At 39.2% G+C, this 25,143-nt stretch overlaps 1 protein-coding gene across 8 annotated transcripts in view; it reads right to left on the bottom strand.

The window, feature by feature from the left end:
- The window catches only part of GRIK1 (glutamate ionotropic receptor kainate type subunit 1), a 481,020-nt gene that overhangs the window by 41,415 nt on the left and 414,462 nt on the right, over positions 1–25,143 (bottom strand). For 4 of the 8 annotated variants that reach the window (XM_055567715.1, XM_055567717.1, XM_055567718.1 and 1 more), the window contains 6 exons: positions 24,574–24,618; positions 19,312–19,425; positions 15,593–15,796; positions 14,412–14,635; positions 8,515–8,633; positions 3,462–3,679 (listed from right to left, as the gene is read on the bottom strand). In XM_055567715.1, the coding sequence (XP_055423690.1) occupies positions 3,462–3,679; positions 8,515–8,633; positions 14,412–14,635; positions 15,593–15,796; positions 19,312–19,425; positions 24,574–24,618 (924 nt within the window). The remainder of the gene's footprint in view (positions 1–3,461; positions 3,680–8,514; positions 8,634–14,411; positions 14,636–15,592; positions 15,797–19,311; positions 19,426–24,573; positions 24,619–25,143) is intronic. The other 4 variants (XM_055567716.1, XM_055567719.1, XM_055567720.1 and 1 more) reach the window with 2 other exon arrangements.

Here is a 25,143-nt window from a genome sequence, read left to right as displayed (position 1 = left end):
AGAGTCCCTAGGACTGCAAGGAGATCCACCCAGTCCATCCTAAAGGAAATCAGTCCTCAATATTCATTGGAAGGACTGATGCTGAAGCTGAAATTCCAATACTTTGGCCACCTGATGTGAAGAACTGACTCATTGGAAAAGACCCTGATGCTGGGAAAGATTGAAGGCAGGAGAAGGGGTTGACCGAGGGTGAGATGGTTGGCTGACATCATCGACTCGATGGACTTGAGTTTGAGCAAGCTCCTGGAGTTGGTGATGGACAGGGAGGCCTAGTGGGCTGCAGTCCATGCAAAGAGTTGGATATGACTGAACAACTGAACTGAACTGAGCGACTGAAGTCAACTGAACTGATGCCTCATTTACTTTCCTACTAGTGACTCAGAAGGTAAAGAATCTGCCTGCAGTGCAGGAGACCTAGGTTTGATTCCTGGGTTGGGAAGATCCCTTGGAGAAGGGCATGGCAACCCACTGCCATATTCTTGCCTGGAGAATCCCATGGTAGAGGAGCCTGTCAGGTTATCGTCTATAGGGTTGCATAGAGTGGGATATGACTTAAGTGTCTTAGCACGCATGTATATATGCCTCGTTTTCCTCATCGTACAATGTGGATAATATTAGCTTTTTCCTCAGTCGCCCTTTATAAGGATAAAATGAGATAATATATTTAAAGTGTTTAGGAGCAGAGTGTGTGGCCATGAGCTAGTGTGTAATGCATGCTTCTCATCTCCCTGTCGTTTGTACTCTCATCAGGGTGTTTCTCCCTGAGATGCTTATTGTCTCGTTTGCCCACTCACCCAAGAAACTTTTACTTGTGCCTAATTTTCAGGACCAGGGAGCAAGCAGGAACCTGCTCTGAAAATGCCCAGGGAGCAGCAGTTGTGAGACTAGCGCTGAATTATTTCAGTGAAAAGCACTATCCAAGAATACCTTAATATGTTGACCTGGTAGGCTGCCGTCTATGGGGTCACCCAGAGTCAGACACGACTGAAGCGACTTAGCAGCAGCAGCAGGGTCCTGCCAGGTGACATGGGGACCAACACTTTTTATATTTAGAAACATACGAGCAGAAACAAATTGAAATACGGTTAAAGGATACTGTGTGAATCCAGTGATTGATTGGACAGTGGCAGAGTCAGATCTATGGCTTTTCCAAAGCATAGCCTCTCCCTCTTTTTATATTTATGATTTGCATCTTAGTAAGCAGTATTCTTGCTAGGAAAATCCCATGGACAGAGGAGGCTGGTGGGCTACAGTCCATGGGGTTGCAGAGTCGGACACGACTGAGGACACGACTGAGCGTGTATACTAACTATCCTATAGTAGTCGTAGAATCTTCTCTGCTTCTACTTGCCCCTTTCCCAATACTCTAAAACTTTTTGATATTGGTGAAAGAGGTAAGTAATTTCAGACATTTTTTCAGACATACTCAATTCTACTTTAGCAGTGTCCCTCAGTCCTATATGCCTTGCAGGTCACTTTCCTGGTTTCTGACAAGTATTGTGATGAATTACTAGCTGGGGGTAGCTTATGTTTCTTCACACTATTGATTTTAGGAAAATTTAAGCTTTCAGAAAGTTGGAAAGCCAATATTTAAAGTCATTTGTCCTGAAAACAACACTTGTCCAAAAAAGAAACAATCACCACCCTTTATACCTTCATTAAATCAATGACATAGTTCTTTAAAAAAAAAAAAAGTGTTTAAAAAATCATTTTTTTTAATAAAGGAAAAGAAAATCCTAACATTTTAAGATTACTCTGTTTTTTATAAACCTCTTGGTATAGTGTACTCTTTTTATTAAGATTTTTTTTTGAATGTGGACCATTTTTTAAAAACTTTATTGAATTTATTAAAATATCACTTCTATTTTATATTTTGTTTATTGTTTTTTTTTTTTTTTTGGTTCCAAGGCATATGGTATCTTAGCTCCTTGACCAGGAATCAAACCCACACTCTCTGCATTGGAAGGTGAAGTCTCAACCACTGGATTGCCAGGGATGCCCCCTAGTTTACTCTTAAAACAAGTTTTTATTTGTTTATCTATTACTGTTGGTTATTGCTAAACCACATGTACTGCATAAGTAATAGATGGGAGCCTGGTGAGCTACAGTCCATGGGGTCGTGGAGAGTCAGACACAACTGAGTGATTAACACAAACACATATACAATACCAATTTTTAGTGAACTGTTACACCAAGATGTGTTCACTTTTTTTTAGCCTTAATATTTTGTCTCTACTTTAATATTCTCCACAAGTCAGAGTAGTCCACTTGGTCCTGGGGTGGCAATTTCATTTTCATAATCCGGGTGTGAAATGTTGACAAAAGTGTTTTTAGAGTTTATTTTGGTTACAATTGTTGTTTTCCTTCCCCGCTCCCACCCCCCACCCCGCTCCACCCACACAGGCACAATTACCTCTTACAAGAAGGTCCTAGCCTATCTCTGGCTTAAACCAAGTGTATGATTTTGAGCAGATAATTTAGCTTCTGAGAGTTTTGGTCTTTTCATGAGTAATGTGAAGGTCTAAATCTTTCTGATCTCTAAGGTTTTTTGTCATCTCTAAAGGTTTCTGGATCTATTAAAATCCATATTTTCCCCCATGGGAGATACAGTATCTGAGATTTGATAATAAAACCACTACAGCTTATTCTATATGCAAGGCTGAAATCAGTTTCATTACTCTGGGTAAGTCATTAAAAGACATGAACAACAAAATGTACTTGACACTAAAACTATATTGATTCTAGTTTATATCTCCTTTGGTGCCTCAGGAAGCTCTCTAGGCTATGGGGAAGGCTTCAGGCTATACTGGGAGCAGTATCCCTGCTGGTGCAGATGCAATATTAGACTGGAGTCTCCTGGGATATTTTGGATTTAATTCTCCAAATAAATTCCACTATCAACACATTTACTTGTCATCTGCTCCTGTCTCATCCAGTATAGAACACAATGCATCAAACAATGATATTCACACATTTTGATTGGAATTTCAGATTAACTGAACTTTATTTTGTGAGTTCCATATATGAGTCATTAATTAATGAATGTGATATTTGGCAAAACTAATACAATTATGTAAAGTTTAAAAATAAAATAAAATTAAAAAAAAAAGAAAAGATACTGAAGGTACTGATACGTGGAACTGAGTGTATTAAATCGAGGCTAGAAGGATTGATATCTAAATGGTGTAAAGGCAAGAGAAAAATGCTGAAGGAAGAGATATGTGGATCTGAGTGTACTATATTGGGGATAGAAGAACTGATACCTAGATGAACTGAAAAAATTGCTTTACACTGCTGTGGGCACCTGGGTTCTTTGTAATCAGATTTTGTCATTAGACATTTTATTTTATAAAAAAGTTACCTAAAAAAAAATTTTTTTTTTTTTTTGGACAGACTCTTATTCCACACCCTCTTTCCATCAGTATGAGTTGACCATTGAGAATATACTGTTAGTTCCTTACCTTGAAGAATGTCATTGTTGATCCATCTCTGACGGCCCCATATTCTATCTTGGTTTGTTTTGCCAAATCATCTGCTGAATCAATGGGGGATTCCATTCGCTCTACTGTCAAGAAGGCGGCCAGATTGGCAGTGTAGGATGAGATGATGATTAGGGTGAAAAACCACCATATCCCTCCAACTATTCTGGTCGAGAGAGCTTTGGGCATCAACTCTGATCCTGTGATGGTATCACCAGAGTAAGAGTGTTAAAGAGAGGTATGAGAAGGGAGAAGACTCATGATTCAACAGTAGTCTAGAGAGATAATGCATTTTTGTGACTCAAAATCATAAATCTATCAAACATTTATTCTCTTGTGTGTAGGTGAACAGATGTATCTTTTTAGAAAATCAAATAAAATCTAAATGATCTTTTATCATTTATCACTGCTGCTGCTTAAATGTGATTTATTTCCATTTGATGGTTTTAATGGTTTTAACCCTGAGATATTCTATGTCTAAAATTTATAAACAGTTTAGTTGCTTAGATTTGAGTTTGTTTGCTTGTTTTTGCTGAAAAATCCTCAGACTTCTGGCCTTTTTGTACTGTTTAATATACATCTTATTGTGTGAAATAAAATGTTCTAGGTTGTACAACAGTGAAAGCTTTAAAATGTTAACATTAACATTTTATTTAATATTAAAGAATGGGAGAAACTTTCAAAAGATTTACATATCATGCTATTTATCATATGCATTTAATAAAACACTGTTTTACAAGTCAAATGATATTGGATGCAACTGTACTTGACAGCTGATGAATCATTCTTTTATTGTTTTATGTTATTTTTGAAGTCAAAATTATTTTTTTAATGTTGATTCTTGTTTAACTGAAAATAATATATTTACTGAAAAGGCACAATTTTGTCCTCAAATAAAGTACAATTTAATTATACTTCAAAGACTGGCTGTTTTGCAGGTGGAAAGGGGCCCTTCTTAGTAAAAACACTCATTTTAGGTGTTATCAGATAGTTCCTGATTATTTGTAAAAAGGTAACATAGTTATGACCAACCTAGATAGCATATTCAAAACCAGAGACATTACTTTGCCAACAAAGGTCTGTCTAGTCAAGGCTATGGTTTTTCCAGTGGTCATGTATGGATGTGAGAGTTGGACTGTGAAGAAGGCTGAGCGCTGAAGAATTGATGCTTTTAAACTGTGGTGTTGGAGAGGACTCTTGAGAGTCCCTTGGACTGCAAGGAGATCCAACCAGTCCATTCTGAAGGAGATCAGCCCTGGGATTTCTTTGGAGGGAATGATGCTAAAGCTGAAACTCCAGTACTTTGGCCACCTCATGCGAAGAGTTGACTCATTGGAAAAGACTCTGATGCTGGGAGGGATTGGGGGCAGCAGGAGAAGGGGACGACAGAGGATGAGATGGCTGGATGGCATCACTGACTCGATGGACGTGAGTCTGAGTGAACTCCGGGAGTTGGTGATGGACAGGGAGGCCTGGCGTGCTGCGATTCATGGGGTCGCAAAGAGTCAGACACAATTGAGCGACTGAACTGAACTGAACATAGAGGCATTTAATGTATTTACCAAGAAAAAGAAAAAACATCTTTCTCTCTTGAAGAAAGGGTATATGGGCAAAGTTTACCTACACAAAGGACAAGCATCTGTGAAAGCTCTCTAGCTCAAAACTTTTGATCAAGCTGAGCTATGGAAGGTTATAAATCCAGCAGCAGAACCAAAAGGGGCAGAAAGTCATATGCAGCCTTACCCTAATTGTATTGATCCATGGATGGATTTTGGTTAATCTGCTTGCCTGAAATTCACCATTGCTTCTCTCTTAGCATTTTCCCCATAAACTCGGAGAAATGATAGAGTTTATGGGACCACTTAAAAAGTGAAAGGAAAACACCCTAAGTTAAATCTGAAGTGTGAAGTTCAGCAGGTGAATTATCTGGTTTAAAGGAGTCTTTCACTGTTCTGATTGTCTTGAAGTTTTGTCATTAATGGCTTAAGATAGAAAGGGAAATTGGAGTTTACCAATCTACAAATACATGAATTTATGCTCAAGGTTAATCTGTAAACAAATGCAAATATTGCTCATGAAATCAGAGTCAGCTCCAGGCTCATAATATGCAGATAAATGTTGGCAGTTTCTTAGCTTTGAATTAGCTATATTCTTCTAAAGCTGTTCTTTGTACTTTATGCTCTTTTAATGAGGTTAATGGCTTCACTGTGTTTTTTATTTATTTATTTATTTTTTGTTTGTTTGTTTGAATTTGAGTGTGTAATGTTACACAGATTTATAACAGTTTTCATCAAATTGCTTCTAAGGATTTAGTAAGATAGTGTGTTGCTGTTGCTGTAATCTTGTGGTTTAATGGGATTTATATGCTGTGGGTGTGTATTTTAATGCCCAAGTTTATTTCATATCTTTGTGTTGAATTGATCTAGCAGCCTCGTGGCAGTGTGATATTATTTTAGATCTTTGGTTGACTATCACTAAAATACCATTTATTTCATAAAATACCCATAGGAAATAGGTAATACAGTTAGTAGATATATTTTCTTAGCTTATAGGTATAGAATTTCTGCTGTGAATTTATCCTTATTTTATTTGGTTGCATTTGTGAAAAGATCAAGTTTTAATTTATTATTCATATAATTGTGTATTATATGGCAGGAAAATTAGGCAGACAGATGGATAACCAACTGTCTACATGCAATAATAAATTCACATCTATCACACTTTAAAATAAAACATATTTATACATTTGAATGAAGTTGTCTTGGAAATTAAAAATAATTAATAGGAACCTACTCATACAACATTTTAAACCCTTGGTAGATGGTATGAATTTCTCAACACTTCATCTTTTGAAAAAAATTCACACAGTTTTCTGACTTTCATGACTCTCAATGTTAACTGATATACCTAGAAATGACTTCACTCAAGTAGAGATGATTTGTTAAAGGTCAGAACTCTAGAGGATGAAATCATGACAGTAATAAAAGTAGAATAAAACGTCATCAGGAAATATTTGGGATGAGAGACAATACTTGCTGAAGTCTCTTTAGTGCCTTTTACGGCAGACATGACAGCCAATCCTGATCCAGACTTTGCTCACGCTCTGTAGAAAAGAGAAAGCCTGATCATCACATTAAAAAAGAAATTAAACAAAATGGTTTCCAATTGAGTACAGTGACAAACTTCTGCTAGCAAGAGCGCAACAGTCAATATAGAAGTTAGCTACCCGGTCCAATGCCGCATGCTAAGGACAAATGCACGAACAGTCACCAGTACCGCAAATTTGTACATCATAATAATTTTTCACCTGACAGATACTTTAAACTTCTTGAAAAACAAGCAGAGTCTGGTTGGGGCTGACTGTCATGTACCCAAGGTTGTGGTAACTAGCAGACACTGCATCCCACGGTTTGCTGTGGATGATGGGAAACTCCAAACAGGTAGAGTATAAAAGAGAAATTTAGGGGGAGGGTACACTCATATGATGGGCTTCCCTTGAGGCTCAGCAGTAAAGAATCTGCCTTCCAATGTAGGAGACATAGGTTTGACCCCTGGATCAGGAATATCCCCTGGAGAAGGAAATGGCAATTCCCCCCAGTTTTCTTGCCTGGGAAATCCCATGACAGAGGAGCTGGCAGGCTACAGTCCTAGGGGTCACAGAGTTGGACATGACATAGCTACTAAAGAACAACAATAACACTCATATGACAAAAGGCAGTCACGGTCACATATACCTGCACAGGCGTGCTGTGTACTCTAGGAAACCCAAGGCTATATTTTTCTATTCTAATGGCATAGGAAGGCAAGCTACTGGTAAGGAAGGAAGTCTCTTTCATTCTTTGAAAGTGATTGCTCACAAGATAAATGCCTTAAAAACTAAATGCACTGGTAAAGCAGTATATGTCATCCAATGAGTTTTCCTGTGGGATTTATAGTTCTGTCTTACGCTCTAAACTCACGCAAGTGATTTCCAGTAAATCTGGTGCTGGGTCTACACCTACTTTGCACTGCCTGAATAAACTATACTTAACTGCGTGTTGAGATGATTTACTCACTTTGCTCAATTATTTGGTGTTTCCACACTAGAAATCCTGTTCTCTCTCCTTGGAATTTTTAAACAGAATATAAACACTTCGAGTAGCATGATAACAAGTCCCTCCTGAGAAGCCTTAGGGCTACCCCTAAGTAACAAACATCTTTAATATATATCCTAGTTGAAATTTCCTTTGCCAATTTATTTTGCAGCTTGTTGTCAAATAAGGAGATATTCCAAACACAACAACATCTGTGACTGATGATTTTCTTAAATTAATGCATTTAATCTGGAGACGTATTTTCTAGACCATACGCCTGGAATCAAAGCTGAGGAAAATCCACAGAAGTGTTGGATTTCTTCCAAAGGTTAAAACAACTCACTCCTCCCTTCCCCACAAAGTCAAAATCCTTCAAATCATAGAAAATGTACAAAATATATTACATTTCTGTGGTTTGAATTTTATTTCCTCCAACATCTCCAGTTTACTGTTGCTATGGTTACCAACTGAGGGAGATTGTAAAAAGTTACTGGGAAGCTAAGATGAGTCCCAGTAGGGTTTGTCAGAGTGGTGATTAGGTGACAGGTTTAGGGACTGTCATCTATTGGAAGGATGTAATCAACCTAATTTTCAAAGGATTCAAATTTTAGCCCTTTTCAAATTGTAACTTGTGAGGTTATGACTAAAAAGGAAAAGATAGATATCTCCATCTATGCCAGTTGGTAAATAATTTCTAAGGTAATTTATCCTTTCCTTCCCTCTAGGAAAATTTATATTTGCTGCTTGATAGAAGTTCATTTTCGATCTGTAGCAAAGGCATTCTTTTGCTGCCATATTTTTGTCTTTTTTATTTTTAGGACTGTCTAGGAAGCCAGGTTCTATCTTTTTTAACTTCTGAGTTGGTTTTTAGCCTACCCCCTATCTTCTTGGTGGAGTTTACCAGCATAAAAGCCTGTCAGCAGACCGGGGGATGCGTGTGACAAAGATGAGCAACCTTGTACCTTGTTGCATGAGAGCTCCAACTCCAAACCAGAAACTATTTAGTAAAGTAAAATTGTTTTCCACCACGTCTGAGTCAGGGTTGCATGGGTGGGGGTTATACCACTCATAGGGTGTAAACCTGCAGTAGTTAACAGAAACAGTCTGTGAACATGAGGTAGATACATGCAGCACCAGCAAAAACCCACTGAACCAGGCACAACACCCAACAGCGAATGAGGGACGTGTCAAACCAAACAGTAGGCCATGTTCATAAACTTACAGCTTTGGTGGGCAAAATGCAAAGGAGACTCTAGACATTGTATTTACCAGTCTTCTGATTGCCAGGCAAAGCCCATTGGGTGGCTGGAACCATATTCCTCAGATCATGTCTACTGAATTTTCCTGAGTTTTCACTCATTTCCATTTTGTTGAACAACTAGATGGACTGCAAAGGGAGGTTCACTCATCCCAAGTACTCACCCCACAGAGTAGCAACGACAGTGACATGGACACAGTTACACACCAACTGTAATATCAAGATTCTGTGTCACTAGGTGCTGAGGAAGACATGAAACAGAGGGGTGACTGCACTTCAAGGGTTATTGACTGATAGATCAAAGGAGTCTATGTAGTCTAGTGATGTAATAATGCATCAAAGGAGTCACAAGTTTCAAACGATTAGTGAACAAAAAGAAGATCTGGATTGGGGTGTATTTGATACTTTTATGAGAGTATGTGGAGATAAAAATCCCAATCCGTAAATGAAGAGATAAAGTTCAAATTTAGAAGTACCCTGTCCCAGGCATCAGAGTTCATTAATGTTAAGGCCAGAGCATGTCTGGATGGACAGTTTTAGGTTCAGACTTTCCTCTAAGATTCATTCTGAATTGTTTCTACAACTGGAACTGTGGCCTCTTGATCGCCAGCCCTAGCTGGTTGGGAAGTCGACCTTGAATAAGTAATTTAAACTCTCTGGCTTCAGTTTCCTTATTTTTAAAGAAGAAAGAATCCAGATATCTCTAAGTTGTGTTAAAATAAAAATTTAAGGGGCTGAAGTGATTTTGGGTTCTTCTTCTATTTTCTAAAAATCTGTCTGACCTCTACAAGCCCAAGGAGCTCCCTGCTCTGTGATTCTTTTTTAAGACTATCTTTTCAAGGGGCACTTATTTTTCCAAAAAAGACATTAGCAGATGTGCTGCGAAGTGATCTGGAAATGATTTAAAATGCAGTAGTCCTTAGCACTGAAAGCTATGCCATTTGCCACTGGATCCTTTTAATGCAAGCAGGAGTGTTAGAGTAAAGTCGGTGTGAACATATGGAACGCTCTCCAGCCGTAGGTTTCAGCAGTAAACAATAGCAGGTTGCTGACACATGGTGGTGGTAAGGTATGAGCGGGGCACACTTTGAATCAGGCACAAAGAAGTGGGCAGATAGTTCTTAATGAAACACCATTCCCTAAACCTTCTGAAAAGTATACAGTGTCTCCTCATCAAGTCTTAAGGAGGCTAGGATAACAGCCTTGTAGTTTATCCCATAATAATGGCATCCAACTCATTACTGCGCCTTCTCCACAGCAGCAGGGCACACAGCGCAGGTTCCTGTGAAGCTTATGAATAAAGCTTTAATTGACAATGCCATGCCAATACATTTTAATTACTGTTTCAACAGTATAATTAAGTTTTGAATTTATACTCTCTTATAACCATAGAAGTTTGCTGAGCCGAAGAACCTATTACCGATATGAAACCTACTACTTGAAGCAGTACACAGGGTAAAAATGCCACCACTTAAACAGTATCATTGGCGCTTGTACAACAATTTAAGAAAATTAATTGCCATACATTAGGAGGGCTGTGCCTTCAAAAGTAGAAGTTTCTCTAAACAGCTCATAAAACCTGGCCACCACCAGCCCCGTGATATTCTGGCATCTCTCCCCTGTATGTGCTCTGATGAATGAACCCACCACTTCTTTCTTTGGAATGCTGCATCTCACTCGGTCCTGTTTCAATATTTCAGACTTTGCAGCTCTAAGTGAACAATTAATCTAGTTTTCTATGGCAAAAAAGAAAGCTGTCCAAACAGCAATGCGATTCTGCCTGCTCTGCAGAGATATTTTAGATTCTTTCTTTCTGGGATTCTGAGTGACTCGGAGAGTGTGTGGAGTGAGGAATATTAAATAGTGATTTGATGCTGTACTGTAGCACACTGAATTTTCATAATGCAATAGATCTACCTGTTGCCTGGATGCAGATATTTCAGCTTGAAATTCCTAGTGTCTGCTTAAAGACAGCCAGTGAGACAGCAATGTCATCACCAGGAAGCCTGGTAGAAAGATTAATTCATGGCCTGTACCAATGATATGCTGAAGCTGCTCTCCTCACCTGATTCCAATTTTAGTAAAATGACAGAGAAAGGGGCAAATGTGCTTAGAATTTACGTCAAAACTTGCATCTCGAAGAGTTATACTGAAATATAGAGGCTCGTTTTGGTTTTATGTTCATATACGCCAGGCTTTTACTTGAATGGAAGATATAAAATGATTCTCATACTAAAGACTTCTAATTAAGGGATTCTTTTTATGACTGAGAATGGATATCAGGATACATCAACAAGAGGGAGATCTTTTATTGGAGAAAGCTCTAAATCTTGTAATGTAACTGATTGGGTTTATAGTATAACCGTAGAGCTACAGTCAAAGGTTTTCTTGATTTTTCTTTGCCAGAAGCCAAATTAAAAAAATGTCCGTTTTAAGAAGATAAACATAAATTGTAAGATGTAAGCAGACATTATTTCTGGATATTCGGTCTATCTAAATTGTGTGTATATGATGGACATAATTCCTTGGGATTAAATACTTTACAAAAAGTAATTTAGAAAATGTCAACCACAAAGCAAAAACACTGACATGCACATTTGTAACAAGTCATAGTAACTAAAAATTTTTGTATGGTTTTTCCTTAGTTTGTCTAACTTTATAAATCAATTCAGTTCAGCAAATGGTTTGTAAGCTTCTGTCTAGTGAGATCATCAGCCCAAAAGCAGTGATGAGCTTTATTTTTCCCTCTAAAAGGACAAGAAAGTGTATACTTCAAAACACAAATTCAAAAGCCTCTCTAGAGCTAACAGTGATTAGGAGATTAACTGTTTTTCATTTCTGTTTTACTAACTTTGAATGCAAACCACTAAGGTGATAACAGAAAGTAATTTTCCATCTTAGCTCACTGACGTAGACTGACCAAGTTCATGGTCTCAGGCTATGATGATGGGAAGTCAAAGCGAATCGGCACACTTATTTAACCAAGATTTGTCTTGGGGAATCACATCCAAGATATATTTAGTGGCTTTATGAACTGGAAGCAGAAATGGATTCAAAGGTATGGAGAAGATGAATATAGTTGAGAATAAAATCCCCATGACAGTGCACCTGTGCACTGCAGGGAGTTATTTTTTAATTTTTTTTTATGTTTTACCACCATGCTGTGTGAAAGATTGCATTTGATGTCTGATACTTTTACTTCCCCAAGACCCAGAATGAGAAGAAAGACAGTGAGAAGGTAGTGATAAGGATAATAAGCTAAATAAAGAAAAAAACTGGTCTACAAAGTGTACTGTTGGTGAGTAGGAATCCTGAGTAAATAGCATTGATTGGGGGAGAAACAAGGCTGCTTCTTTTAATTTTTTGGCCACACTTCACAGCATATGGGACCTTAGTTTCCTGGCCAGGGACTGAACCTGCGTCCCAGGATTGGAAGCATAGAATCGTAACTACTGGACCATCAGGGAAGTCCTGGAGGCTGTTTTCTTCATTGAAGGAGAGTTAGAAAATGTAGGGCTCTGGATCACCAGGAGCTTACAGAGGAACAGATAACATAAGGAAGGGAAAGCTACTTAGTGCTACATTCGTTTGGTGGTAAAAATAAGGCAACTTAAAGACACAGTTGGGGTCAAATGTAAACGAATGCTTTGAAATTGTCTGTGAGAACTGCTGGATGCTGTTGACATGGTTTTCTCTTGCTGATTCGGGTCAAGTCAGCGTGATAAATGATGTAATTGCTTGCTCATCAACATTGTCTTGACTGTTCTACTCATCAGCATCACTGCCTAGATAAAGCAATGAACTGGGGAGTATGGAAACTCACTTCTCTGTTACCTTCTGCTGCCTGGATTGCCCCACTAGTCCTAAAATCACCCAGCAGAGGTGGGCCCTGAATAGAGGAATGGAACATCAAACCAGCACAAGATTTCTTAACTATCGTCAGATGGCACATCACCTTAAGGCAAGCATTTATTAAATGACCATTCTAAGGCAGTATGTATTTCACTTAGGAGCAAGTAATGAGACATGCACCTCCAAAGGTGAGTGATTCGTCTTTGAAAATTAGACATTCAAAACAATATCATCTTTAATTATTTAGAGCACAGTTTTTCCAACTTGATGCTATTGACATTTTGGGTATACGTTTTTGTCATAGTGGGCAGGACTGTTCTGCACACTGCAGGAGGTTTAGCTACATCCCTAGACTCTATCTACCAGATACCAGTAGCATCCCCCACCCTCTGTTGTAACAATCAAAAGCTGTTTCCAGACATTGTCAAATGTTCTCTGGGGGGTAAAATCTCTCCTAGTTGAGAACCACTGATTAAGTATTATCGAAGGATAATATCATTCTACATACTGCCCCTATATTATTTTCTGAGGTAAGACACATGGAAAGAAAGCTTTGGTAATTATTTAAAATTAATATCTGGACAAAATTTGGAAAACAATCTAGATTTTTGGTAATGGTATAGTTTATGAGGTATAGAGAACTTCCAAACATTCATTTCATATTGAATGTGTCTCACTCATATGCGAAAGCATACGTTAATTTGCTTTAACTGTGTCTGCAAAGGACCTGTAAGACCTTTCTAAACTAGGTTATTTTTCTAAGTTTTCTTTATGATTATGCCAGAGAAAGAGTTACCCAGCATTAATCAAAATCATGTGCTGAACCATGACAAAGGACTAGGATGAAGAAATATTTCTCTTAGAAATTCCTGGAGGGAAAACAAAAATTGATTAGGAAAAAGTTCACCGAGTTTTGCTGAAAGATGAAAAAGATTGAAAATGAGTAGAGGACATAAAAAAGCAATTATTTTTTTTAACATGGTTTGTCCAGGGACATCAACTGTTTAAGCCACAGCTGTGTTTCAAATTCAGCATCAAAGGTATTTAGAAAATACGATCTACTGAATGGTATAAAATCCTTTAAAAAATTGTGTGGAGCAGACTGGTTAAATGTAGAGTTATTTCAAAAAATAAAATCTAAACAGAATCACCAGGGTAGCACAAAGATTTCACACCTCCAGTGTGTGTGTAGCTAATCTTTCCTTTTCATGGTTATTTCTAGAATTCTCTTGTTAACTAATTTTTTAAAAATAAATTTTATACAATTTTCAAAGTATTTGTCTTTATTCTGGAAGACTCCATGATCTTATTTAATCCAGTGTTTTTTATTTGCTACAACAGTTCCTAGCTGACTTTTTTTCTATTTTGCTTATTATTTGCAAATATTCCAGGGGTCAAGTATCCGTACACCATTTTCCTCTTCCTGTTAAATTGCTTTAGCTATGGCTTTTGTGGCAATATAATTCATGGAAAATGGGTAAATAACCATTGTATGTTGCTTTAAATACTGATAAAATTAAATTAGTATAAAACTCAGTGATCTTACTATTTTTTAAACATACCTTTATAAATAATTAGAAGATATTCATTTATAGAGTGGCTTTTATGAGGGAGAACGTGACAGAATAGGACATCAGGCAAAACTAAATGAATAGTTTGACGTTCATGATCTCTGTCTACCTCTAGAGCACACAGGTCAACCTGAGACTGACCTAGATCTGTTGGAAGTTCAGTGATTCTCTAACTTACCTTGCGATCACAAAAAGCACACAACTGACTCCTAAGCAGGCTAAGAGGACATACATCCAAATGTCAGGAGACAGGGGGTTGAGGAAGGAGAAGACCCCTGGATTAGTGCCATTGGGCTTCCGGTAGAGAATGCTGATGCCTAGGGTCATGAAAGGTTTGGAGAAGTCGATGACTTTTTCCCGCACGTAGGTGATGGTAAGAGGAGCCACCGCCAAGTCAGCCTTCTGCAAAAGCAAGTTTGAAATTGTCCCTTTAGCTGTCTAGCTTCCGAGAGAATGTCTAGACTTTTCCTGATTCTCCTGATTCCTATTCTCAACTCCAAAAACTTCTCACACGTGAAGCTTCTATGATGATTGACTCTGACATAAAAACAGTTGACTTACACAGTTATGTTTATGAAATAGTATTTGTTACCAAAGAGAAACCAGAAGGTGTGAAACACACACACACATACACACACACGTATATATGTATGGCAGGTGATATTTAGTTATTAAGTCATGTCTGATTCTTTCAACCCCATGGACTGTAGCCCACCAAGCTCCTCTGTCTGCGGGATTCCCCAGGCTAGAATACTGGAGTGGGTTGTCATTTCCTTCTCCAATATATATGTGTTGTTGTTCAGTCACTAAGTCATGTCCAACTCTTTGAGGCCCCATGGACTGCAGCTTGCCAGGCTTCCCTGTCCTTCACTATCTCTCAGCCTTTGCTCAAACTCAAAAACATATGTGTTAAACTCAAATATATATGTGTTCCACACACACACACACATTCTGAAACTAAATGGAGGGGAAAAAACTGCAGAAAAGTGTCTTTTAAAAAGGACGTGTGAGAAAAATAAGAAATGAGCAACTTGGTCATAAAATTAGTTGATGAGATTTTGCTTCAAGCTGCAAACTTCAGAACTCCTTATCTAATCTAAGAATCACTCACGTTTATTCTTCAGTATGAAGGATGAGCCCATAAATTTTTATCCTCAATTTTTATCCCCGTTGCCTCCTAAGTAAGGAAACTACATTTATAGGTTGTTTTCTCCCACTTTTTAGGTCATTTTTATGATTCAAAAAAATAAAATATGCCTTCTGACTCTGACTCAAACATCTTTCTCTTTTCATTTACTTCTCATTATGCATTTTTTTAGACATTTAAGACCACAGTGTAGGAGATATATTTTTGCTTACATGATCTATAAGTTCCTTGACCATTCCATTCCACTCTCCTTTGTCATTCTGAGCTCCATATTTGCCATCAGCAACGAGTTTAACATCATAAATGAAACCCAGGATGTTTGACAATTCCTTCAATAGATCCAGGCAATATCCTTCAAATCTGTCATTTCCATACAGGGGCTTATCAGATTTCCTGTACATCACATAGGGTTCTTCCTATATGAAACAAATCACATGTGAACCCTGCTATAATGAAACGCAGAATTTACTTACATGAGCTCCAACAACAGCCAGAAGATATAAAATATTTGAAAACGGTTTTTAAGATTTGAGAATACTGAAGAAAGTCACTTCCCTTTCTGCCTTTACTAAGCTCATCTTTTGTGCATCCTCTATAAATACAGAACACTTCATATGTTACTTTCTCTCCCTCTTCTCTCTTTGAGAGTTTTTCCCCCTCCACTGCTGAGGGCAGAACTGTGAGTAAACGGTGTGATAGAGACAGGATCATGTTTAAACTTTAGGTCTAGCCGAGAAGGCAGTGGAGGATCTGATGTCTGGCTGTCTGGTTTCCAGCTGTGCCTACACCTAAGCTTCCAGGGCTAGACCCGCCTACCCTCCTGGCTTTTATCTATGAGCTTCACCTACTTACAAAAAGAAATCTAAATCAGCAAATATATTCTCTTGTTTTTCAAATTTCCTGTCTACTAAGTACTCTAAATATTTTAATTTTCTCATTTTTCAGCTAAATTGCATCTCAATTTCACTCTCCCCTTATTATCTACATATTTTTCCTGGCTCCCTTCAGGATATCTTATTCAAAGACTGCTTTGATGTCCCCTTTCATCATCAGTTACATTTTCTTATTTGAACTCACCTCAGAGATCCCATTTAGTAAATTCTTTGCTTATATGATAAATCCCCTGTCCTATGAGGACATTTCCTTACAACTACATATCTCTAGCCTTATTAATTCTCATTTGACTAAGTAAAATTTTACTTTATTTTATAAAATCAAAATAGTTACTACATTACTGATCCGTCCTGTATGTTTAGGCTTATCCTCAAACAAACTGATAGAAGTAGAAAACTCTATATTTCCATGAGAAAGTTGCAGAGAAACTAGTCACCAGAAAAAAACATTTTCTTTTTGGATGAACGATTCTCAGAAACTGTTTCAGAAATAAATTTCACATGATGGAGTGAATCAAAACAGGAATGTCCAAAAGGGATGATTTTAGAGGCGGCCACTCCAATTTATTTCTTGGATTGCGTGTGTGCTAAGTGGCTCGGTTGCTTTAGTTGTGTCTGACTCTTTGAGACCCCAAGGACTGTCCCCCACCAGGCTCCTCTGTCCATGGGGTGCTCCAGACAAGAATACTGGAGTGGGTTGCTATGTCCTCCTCCAGGAGATCTTCCTCACCCGGCGACTGAACCCACAACTCTTATGTTCTTGCATTGGCAGGTGGGTTCCTTACCAGTAGTGCCACCTGGGAAGCACAATTCGTGGATTAGGGAGGAGCAAAGAGGGAGGAAGAACAGTCTGTGAGTGAACAGTGGCTGGATGGGGCATGATAGGATTGCAACAGAGAGCAGGCTTTTAAAGAGCAGTTAGGAAAGGACTTCCCTGGTGGCTCAGATGGAAAAGTGTCTCCATACAATGCAGGAGACTCGGGTTCGATCCCTGGGTTGGGAAGATCCTCTGAAGAAGGAAATGGCAACCCATTCCAGTACTCTTGCCTGGAAAATCCCATGGATGGACGAGCGTGGTAGGCTACAGTGCATGGGGTCGCAAAAGTCAGACATGACTGAGCAACTTCACTTTCACTTTTCTTTCAAAAAGAAGTACAGTTAATAAAGGAGCAGTACAGAAGAATGAGCAGGCCAAAGAGATTTTGGATGCACACAGCAGTGAGCATCAGCTGGAAGAGAGACCTCAGTTCCCTGACCAGGAGTTCTAGTTGCTAGACCACAGAGTCCAGCAACTAGGGCCTAAATCCCGAGTCCTTGCTTATGTTGACAAGAAAGAATTTTGATGAGGAGGTGGCAGGTAAAGAGAAAAGTAAAATGTTTATTGGAAAAGCAGAGTGCAAGTGGAAAGACACACGGGTGAGCTCTGCAAGAGAGGTGTGCCTTTGGGAAGTTTTTATCCTTTATAAAGTGATTGATAGTTTTTCTGAGTCTTTGTCTTCCCACAGGCCAGTTGTGTTCTCCACCCCTGCCCCCTCTGCAGCTAATTTGTCTTAGGACCTTCCCCTAGGTGCACCTGGAAAAGATGGATTTCCATGAAAAGGCATCTGGGAGGGGAGAAGCAAGACTTATTATGGCCTGGCATCCCCTGAATTTTGATCCCCAAGGAGCCTCTATGCACAGCTGTACTGTCTCCCTTGCCCCAAGGAGAGGGGCTATGTGATCTCTTGATCCTTTACTCAGGCAAGGTTTGTCCCTCTCTGTTCCTGCATGATTGCTCTCCTAATGTGTCCACAAGAGACAAAGCCTGGGTATTTATCCCTGCTTCTGTTGTTACTTCCATTTCAGAGAGCAAACGAGGAGGCTGTATGTAAATACCTAACCTGGAGTCCACTGATCTCCTGTCTCAGGCAATGCAAACAGGAGGCCAGTTTTAAGGGTCAGGCCTGAAGCCCATTTTTCCTGCCCTATGAAATATAAGCAGGGGTGCACACATGGATGCTAATTTGCTTCAGTTGTGTCCGACTTTGTGGGACCCTGTGGACTGTAGCCCTCCAGGCTCCTCTGTCCATGGGATTCTCCAGGCAAGAATACTAGAGTGGGTTGACATGCTCTCCTCCAGGGGATCTTCCTGAACCCAAGTCTCTTACATCTCCTGCACTGGAAGGCAGATTCTTTACCACAAATGCCACCTGGGAAGTCCCGTAAACAGGAGGCTGGTTATAAATGTCTAACCTGGAGCCCATCTGTCTCCTGCCTCAAAAACAACCAACAGGGATGGTGGTAAAAGTAATAGTGGGATGTCGACCCTCTGTGCTAAATTGCTTCAGTTGCATCTGACTCTTTGCGACCCTATGGACTGTAGCCTGCCAGGCTCCTCTGTCCAGGGGCTTCTCCAGGCAAGAATACTGGAGTGGGTTGCCATTTCCTCCTCTAGGGGATCTTCCTGACTCAGGGCTCGAACTCAAATCTCTTATGTCTCCTGCATTAGCAGGCAGATTCTTTACCGCTAGTGTCAGCCGGGAAGACCTGCAACCAACATAATTAGAGGCTAAGGCTAAGGCAGGAAGGGAGGAAAGAGTGGTCCATGTATGCAATGTAGGTAGAGTATGGAAGCAGGATCAGTGACAGGAAAGATGCTGTGGCTGTGAAGGACAGAGGTTCTGACAATACCATTGGGAAGCAGGGGAAGACATTTCCTTGCATCTCTTACTCCATCCACCTCCCTGGTCTTTTACCAGAATCTCCCCTTGGTTGAAACCAACCAGCAGCCAGAGAGCAAGGGTAACCATCTGGGTAGGACTAGAGAGTGGAGCAGAACATCACTGAGCATGAACTGGAGATTAGAGAGCTTCAGAACAACATTGAAAGTGGATAATTCAGTCCACTACAGATATATGTAAAGATATGCTTTTAGTGCCCCAATTAAAACAGACTTTTACAGACAGAGGTGTTGGCATGAAAAAGATAGCTGAGGAATCCTTCAAGGTCTAGAGTAGGAGTTTCGATCAGATGCCCTGGATTCCACAGACTCAACTTACCAGAATGGTGGTGACGATGAGTGTTCGGTTGGCAAGAGAATCGGTGATATTATTGGACCTGTCTTTGTTGCCATCCGTCATGTTAAGCCCACTGTTGGAGTTCCAAATCCCAATCTACACAGAACACATCACATCAGAGGCTGCTGACTGTCAGTGACGGCGTTTATGCTAAAGAGAGGCCCCCTCTACACCAGGAATGGGCACAGAAGCTCATAGTCTGGGAAGAGGACACCAGGGCACCATTACAGGGGAAGCTACTACACGTGGGAAAACGAAACAATGGAAGAACAACTGCGTATGTGGAACAGAAAATCTGTGCTATGTGGAGTGCAGGTAGGGGAGCTCTTTTTAATTTATTAAGTTCAATCTTCTTTTCTAAATTAAGAATTAGTAAATGAGTATCAGATTTTCTTCCAATACGTATTTGTTGAACACCGACTTATAAACCAGGGATTCTTCTAGGCATCGGAGGACGTAGCAATGAACAAAAGAGACAAAGACTCCTGCTCTGGTGGAGCTTACATTAGACTGATACAGATCTTATGTTGCCAAAGTATTACCATCAATGCCTTTAAAACTTATGAGAAATGAGACAGAGGAGGCAGGATGGACAGTGAAGAAGCTGGGCATCTAAAGGGGAAAGATAAATGGAACAAAAAGTGTGGATGGGCAGGAGACCAAGTTCTAGGTCTATCATCGAGGAACTAGTGCTGGGTAAGGGTGTCTCTTGTAGGCTCTGGTAGAACTCTGTTCATACCTCCATTGTACCTCTGTTAACGGACCTTCTTCTGTTCTTATCATCTGTTTATCTGTCTTGTTTGTTCACTTGACCATGAATGCCTTTAGTGAAGGTATTACTTCTATTGCTTATTGATCTTTCTGTCACAGAACCAACCATTGTGATTGGCAGTCAGTGAAGCCTCTTGTTCTTTTAAGAAATGGTAACCCCAATTTCCACCCGTGGCCACCTCACTCTTGGGTTATTAGAGTCTGTAGAAGTAGATTGATTTGTTCTGCCTCTAGGGGCAATCTAGGAGCAGGGCCTTAGGGAACTGGCTGTTTGTCTGAAGTCTTTTGGAAGCATTCACTGACAGCCTAGTGAGGTGGAATGCAAACCTGGTTGCTGGGTGGCCTTGGACAAGAAGCTAACCTTTCTGAGCTCTGGATCTCTACCTATAAAATAATTTATAAGGGTGTGGAGACCATCAAATGAGTAAATGCCTGTGAAAGTACTAGTATATGTTAAGAGCTGCATGAATGTTGACAATAAAGGAATGTTTACAATAAAGGACATAAAAATGGTCGCTCCGGTAATTTCTTTAAGTTTTCCCTGTTATGAAAGAACTTGGAATCATTAGTGAAATCCCTTTTCTTTGAAATTTATAAGCTGACAAAGGAGCTATGAAAAACAGGGACAGTTTAGGAACACCAACACTTGGATGCAGTCTGCGATGGACAGGGTAGAACCAAGCTTGACCTCTAAATATATTCTTCCATTGGGAGGACATTTGGCTGGCTGGACAGTGTATGAGCTTTTCAGATGGACTCTTGTCCAGATTCTAACTTTGCAATTTACCAGCAGTGGATCATGGGGAAGTTAATTTCCCTACCAGTAAAATGGAGACAATAGAACTTTTCTGATGATTAAATAAAATTTCACCTGTAGGAATGTTAGGCTTCTTTCCTTTTCTATTTGCTTACTTTGATTTACTGCCCAAATGCAGCAGCTGAAAATGCATTTAGCTCAACAAATTTTCTTTTTATTTTATTTTATTTATTTATTTTTTAATTTATTTTATTTTTAAACTTTACATAATTGTATTAGTTTTGCTTTTTAGAAATATAAATTCTTTGAGGTAGTTTCAAGGATTATTACAGATTTGTTCATTGGTGTGAACTGTTTCAATTTCACTGTCTTCTTTTTATACTTAATAAGGGATAGTTGGATAGTGAAATAAGGAGACAGGTCTAGGTAAATGGAGTTTGTGGGTAGTTTTTGCATTTGAAAGTATTTTGATACTTTCTGTCTGCAGAGAGAGTACTAGAGGTAGGATTAAGCTGTAGGATAACACCTTTAATGACCATTCAGTCTTTCCAGGATCAAGTGTAATATCCATCATTTAGAATGCATGAAACACATGCCTGCTGGTCAAAGAATCTTTACTTTTCTTTGTCTGGCTTTGAACTCAAGAAAAAGGGAAATTTTTTTTTCTTCCCTCTCTTCTAAACTCCACTCCTCTTCTCACTTTTTGGGAGCAGGGACCCTTGCTTCCAGGAAATATATCTCAGACTAACTACAGTAGGGAGTCTATGAATTTTTAGCCAAAACTATGTTTTAGGTTGTAAACAGTTGAATTCTAACTCTATGAAGACTGTGTTTCAATTGGGCCCTTGCTGTGTTTTTAATTAAACCTTGACTTAGGCACTAGGGAGAGGGGAACCTAATTTTTAATTAAATATTGAAAGCTGGAGGAAAAAAACTGCATTTTAGCCAATTTGTTAAGTAGTGAAGTGTGTTCTCAGTAACTCTTATTTCTATTAAAGTCAAGTGTTTAAAAGACTTACACTAATATTTGAAATGGCAGGGCTGAGTGGCCTTGCAACATCACTCTCTTTTAAAATACAAACTTGAAATCGTAGACAAATACATCCCACAGCTGAACATCTGGCTTTGTTTCTTTACCAGCCTCACTGAAAAGTGTGGAAGGTATGATATCATTGCTGCTGCATTTGTAACTTAATGAGTCCCAAAGTACCAATCAGTGTAGACTTGCCTCCATAAAATAAGAAAAAGAAGAAGAATTTTTCCTACTGTTGGTGTAACAGAAGTGTCCTCAAATCTAGACTAAAAGAGTATCAAGAAACAGTAAAGATCAAGCAATTCATGGGAAGTGGAGAGTTTACATATGAGGTTTGAATGACCTCAGCCTTGTATTTTCAAACTTTTTAATCAGCAAAGCAAGTAGAGTGTCTATGTTTGCATACAGGGGTATGTGTGTCTTTTAAACCAAAGTTGTCAACTGGCTTTACCTTTTATTTAACTGAAGTAAAATAACACATTAACAATGTCTCTTTCTGAAAAAAGCAAGCTCCCATGATTCATCCGTGCTGGGAGGTTGTTGTTCGGTCACTAAGCTCTGGTGGGAGGGCTTCAGTTAACCAGGTGCCTGGATATTTAGCATTTCAGTCCTGTCCTCCGACCTTGGAGGATTGCCTTGAAGAAGCAGAACCTTAGTTTTCAAACTGTACAGCAAAAGTGGTCAGCAGTAATTTACCAGTGAGAAGCAGTAGAAGGTGGATCAATTACTTGTGGGGAGGAACACTCAAAACCTAAATAGTCTGGTCCTGTCTTCTCTCACTTTGTAAACTGGCATGAAGGAGCAGTCATTTATCATCTAGGACAACAAAGGAAAGCATTTGAAAATGAGGACTTAAATGCAATTAAGCAAGCCCTTTTAAAAAAAGGTAGTGTGACAAAGGGAATGCTCAGAAAGTGACTAAGATCCATCTCTCAAACCTGGTGAGTGATTCATGTAAACTCAAAATCCAAAATTGCTGAGTGACATAATCAAGTATCTAGGGGAAAGAGGTGACTCTGTTTCCTGTATGATGAGTTTTATAAACATATGTTTTAGTGATGAGCTTTGTAAAGACTGCCATATCCTTTTCTTGGAAAGAACTTCAGGCTGACTGTTCTCGACTGAAAAATGTAGGCGTGTAGAGAAGAGCTTTTGGAATTAGAATGCAATGGGGGTGAATCCTTCTGCTGTAAGGTAGAATCCTGTAGGGAGAGGACAGTGTGTTGGTTGGGTCTCAACAGGTCTCTTGTGCTAGCGCTCAGATTACTGCAAATTGTTGATGAGCAGTCATAACACAAAACAGCACACCACAGTATATACAGCTTGCAACGTGGCAACAATGGGTCAGCCGAAGGAAGAGGCACAAAGGCATGGAGGAAAGCCGGGAAGTGCATCCTTGGGACGTGGGGGTGATTATTGCAGTTTAGTGACAAATAAAGGACATTCCCCTCCCCTGAGAATAATTTCAGGACTTGGATTTCATTCCCGAGGATATTTGGTTTGAATTAATTCAACATTGCAGAAAATGCCTGGAGTCTCAAGCTGGATTAGTGTAATAAGCTTTTTTCTGGGTACCACTTAGGTTCATCTATGTATTAGCATAGAGGAGATGGGATTGTCCTCCTTGTGCCTTTGGTAGCCTGGTTCATCAAAACTTAAAACAAGGTTATTAAACCTGTGCTTATTTAAACTTAAAAGCAGGACACTTTGGAGCTCATCTGAGTATGCTCCAAAAGGGAGGAGACGAGGCTTCTGACTACAGGGAGAAACTGTTTACACTTCCTGTGACTTAACTCATAATTCAAAAGAGGAAGTGAACCCGACAAAACCGTTCAAGTTGAACAATCTGGAGTAATTTAAGGTCCATATGTCAATCAGCAGGTGGTTTAGCAAGTGGTTCGAGGGAGATAGATTGAAAGACAATGTTTGCATATCGCTGGGACATTTTCCTGATCAGAATGTTTGTAATGTCTAGCTTTTGCTTCTATAATAAATCTGTGCACATTTATTGACAACATAATACTGTACAATAAGCTGTGAAGTAGTAGGTGCTATGATTTATAAGACAATCTCATTTCCTTTGCAAAATCTCTAATGTTTTTGTCCTCTGGAAACTGTGGTTCTAAAGCAAATTATGAAACAATATGCACTGAGAAGGTTTTGTTTTTCTGCATAAAATGAAGATGGTGTGTAATAAAAGGGAATTTCTGAAAATGGTTCATATATTTTGTGGTGGTGACATAGAAGGAGATGTCCCGGCCCCTCGGAGCCTTAGCCTGTCTGACTAGTCTGATGGATCAAATCTATTGTATTTTTTCCCCCTTAGGGAAAAAAAATATTTAGAGTCAAGAAAGAGTATAAATGGACCAGTGTCTGCTTCTGTTGCAGCTACCTGCTTTTAGTCCTAACAGGGACTGGTCCTACCCAGGAGAAACAAAAATAATCTAGAGGGAAATATTTAATCCATCATTATTTAATCCACCTCAAGTCTGTTTCAATTGCCAGGCAATGTTGTTGAGAGACAACATATTCAATCACCCGTGTTCTCCCTTTAAGTGGAATTTCGCCTCTAAACTGCAATTGGAGAGCTACTGGTCTGACAAAACTGGAAGGATGCAGGCTTTTCCTTTGGTATTTTCCACCCCACTCCCAGATTTCCTGCAGGTTTTCTCCATGTACAAACCTTCTTCCACACTTTATATAAGTGTTTAGACACTTCGCCAGCAGCCTTGGTTTTCAGAGGGGAAAAATAAAAATAGCACTTAATTAAAATGGAGCATGGAAGCCAAGAGGCATCATGGCATGTGAGTGCTAACAGATTCACCGCCCCCACCCATTGTTTGGAATCTTGAATGTTCATTCAACAGAAAGCCTGAGAATAGGTACAGGAAAGACATGGACCAAGTACTTGAATCCTACAGAAGTTGCTTCTCCTTGGTGGTGGAACCTGATTTTCACTTTTGCTTTTGCATGCCAAAAAAAAAAAAAAAAAAAAGGCAAAATTCTTTCGAATATGCACACCTATGCTGCAGAGCTTAAGGTCTTCATCATTCCTGTCAAAGTCATTTATAACTAGATTCAAACAACACACACACACACATTATTCCTTAGTGAGACAAAAGTGTGCTTATTATTCTTTGACTAGATGCTTCTTGGCATTAGAAACTTGAGTGAAAGTGAGAAAATAGGCTTTTTTTTTTTTTTTTAACAGTTTTCCTTATGGACCCCACATGAGGCTGACATGAAAAGATTG

Source organism: Bubalus kerabau, chromosome 2 (assembly GCF_029407905.1).
Source record: "Bubalus kerabau isolate K-KA32 ecotype Philippines breed swamp buffalo chromosome 2, PCC_UOA_SB_1v2, whole genome shotgun sequence".
Taxonomy (NCBI): domain Eukaryota; kingdom Metazoa; phylum Chordata; class Mammalia; order Artiodactyla; family Bovidae; genus Bubalus; species Bubalus kerabau.
The sequence above is the reverse complement of the archived record's forward strand: the minus strand, read 5'-3'. Positions and strand labels throughout refer to the sequence as shown.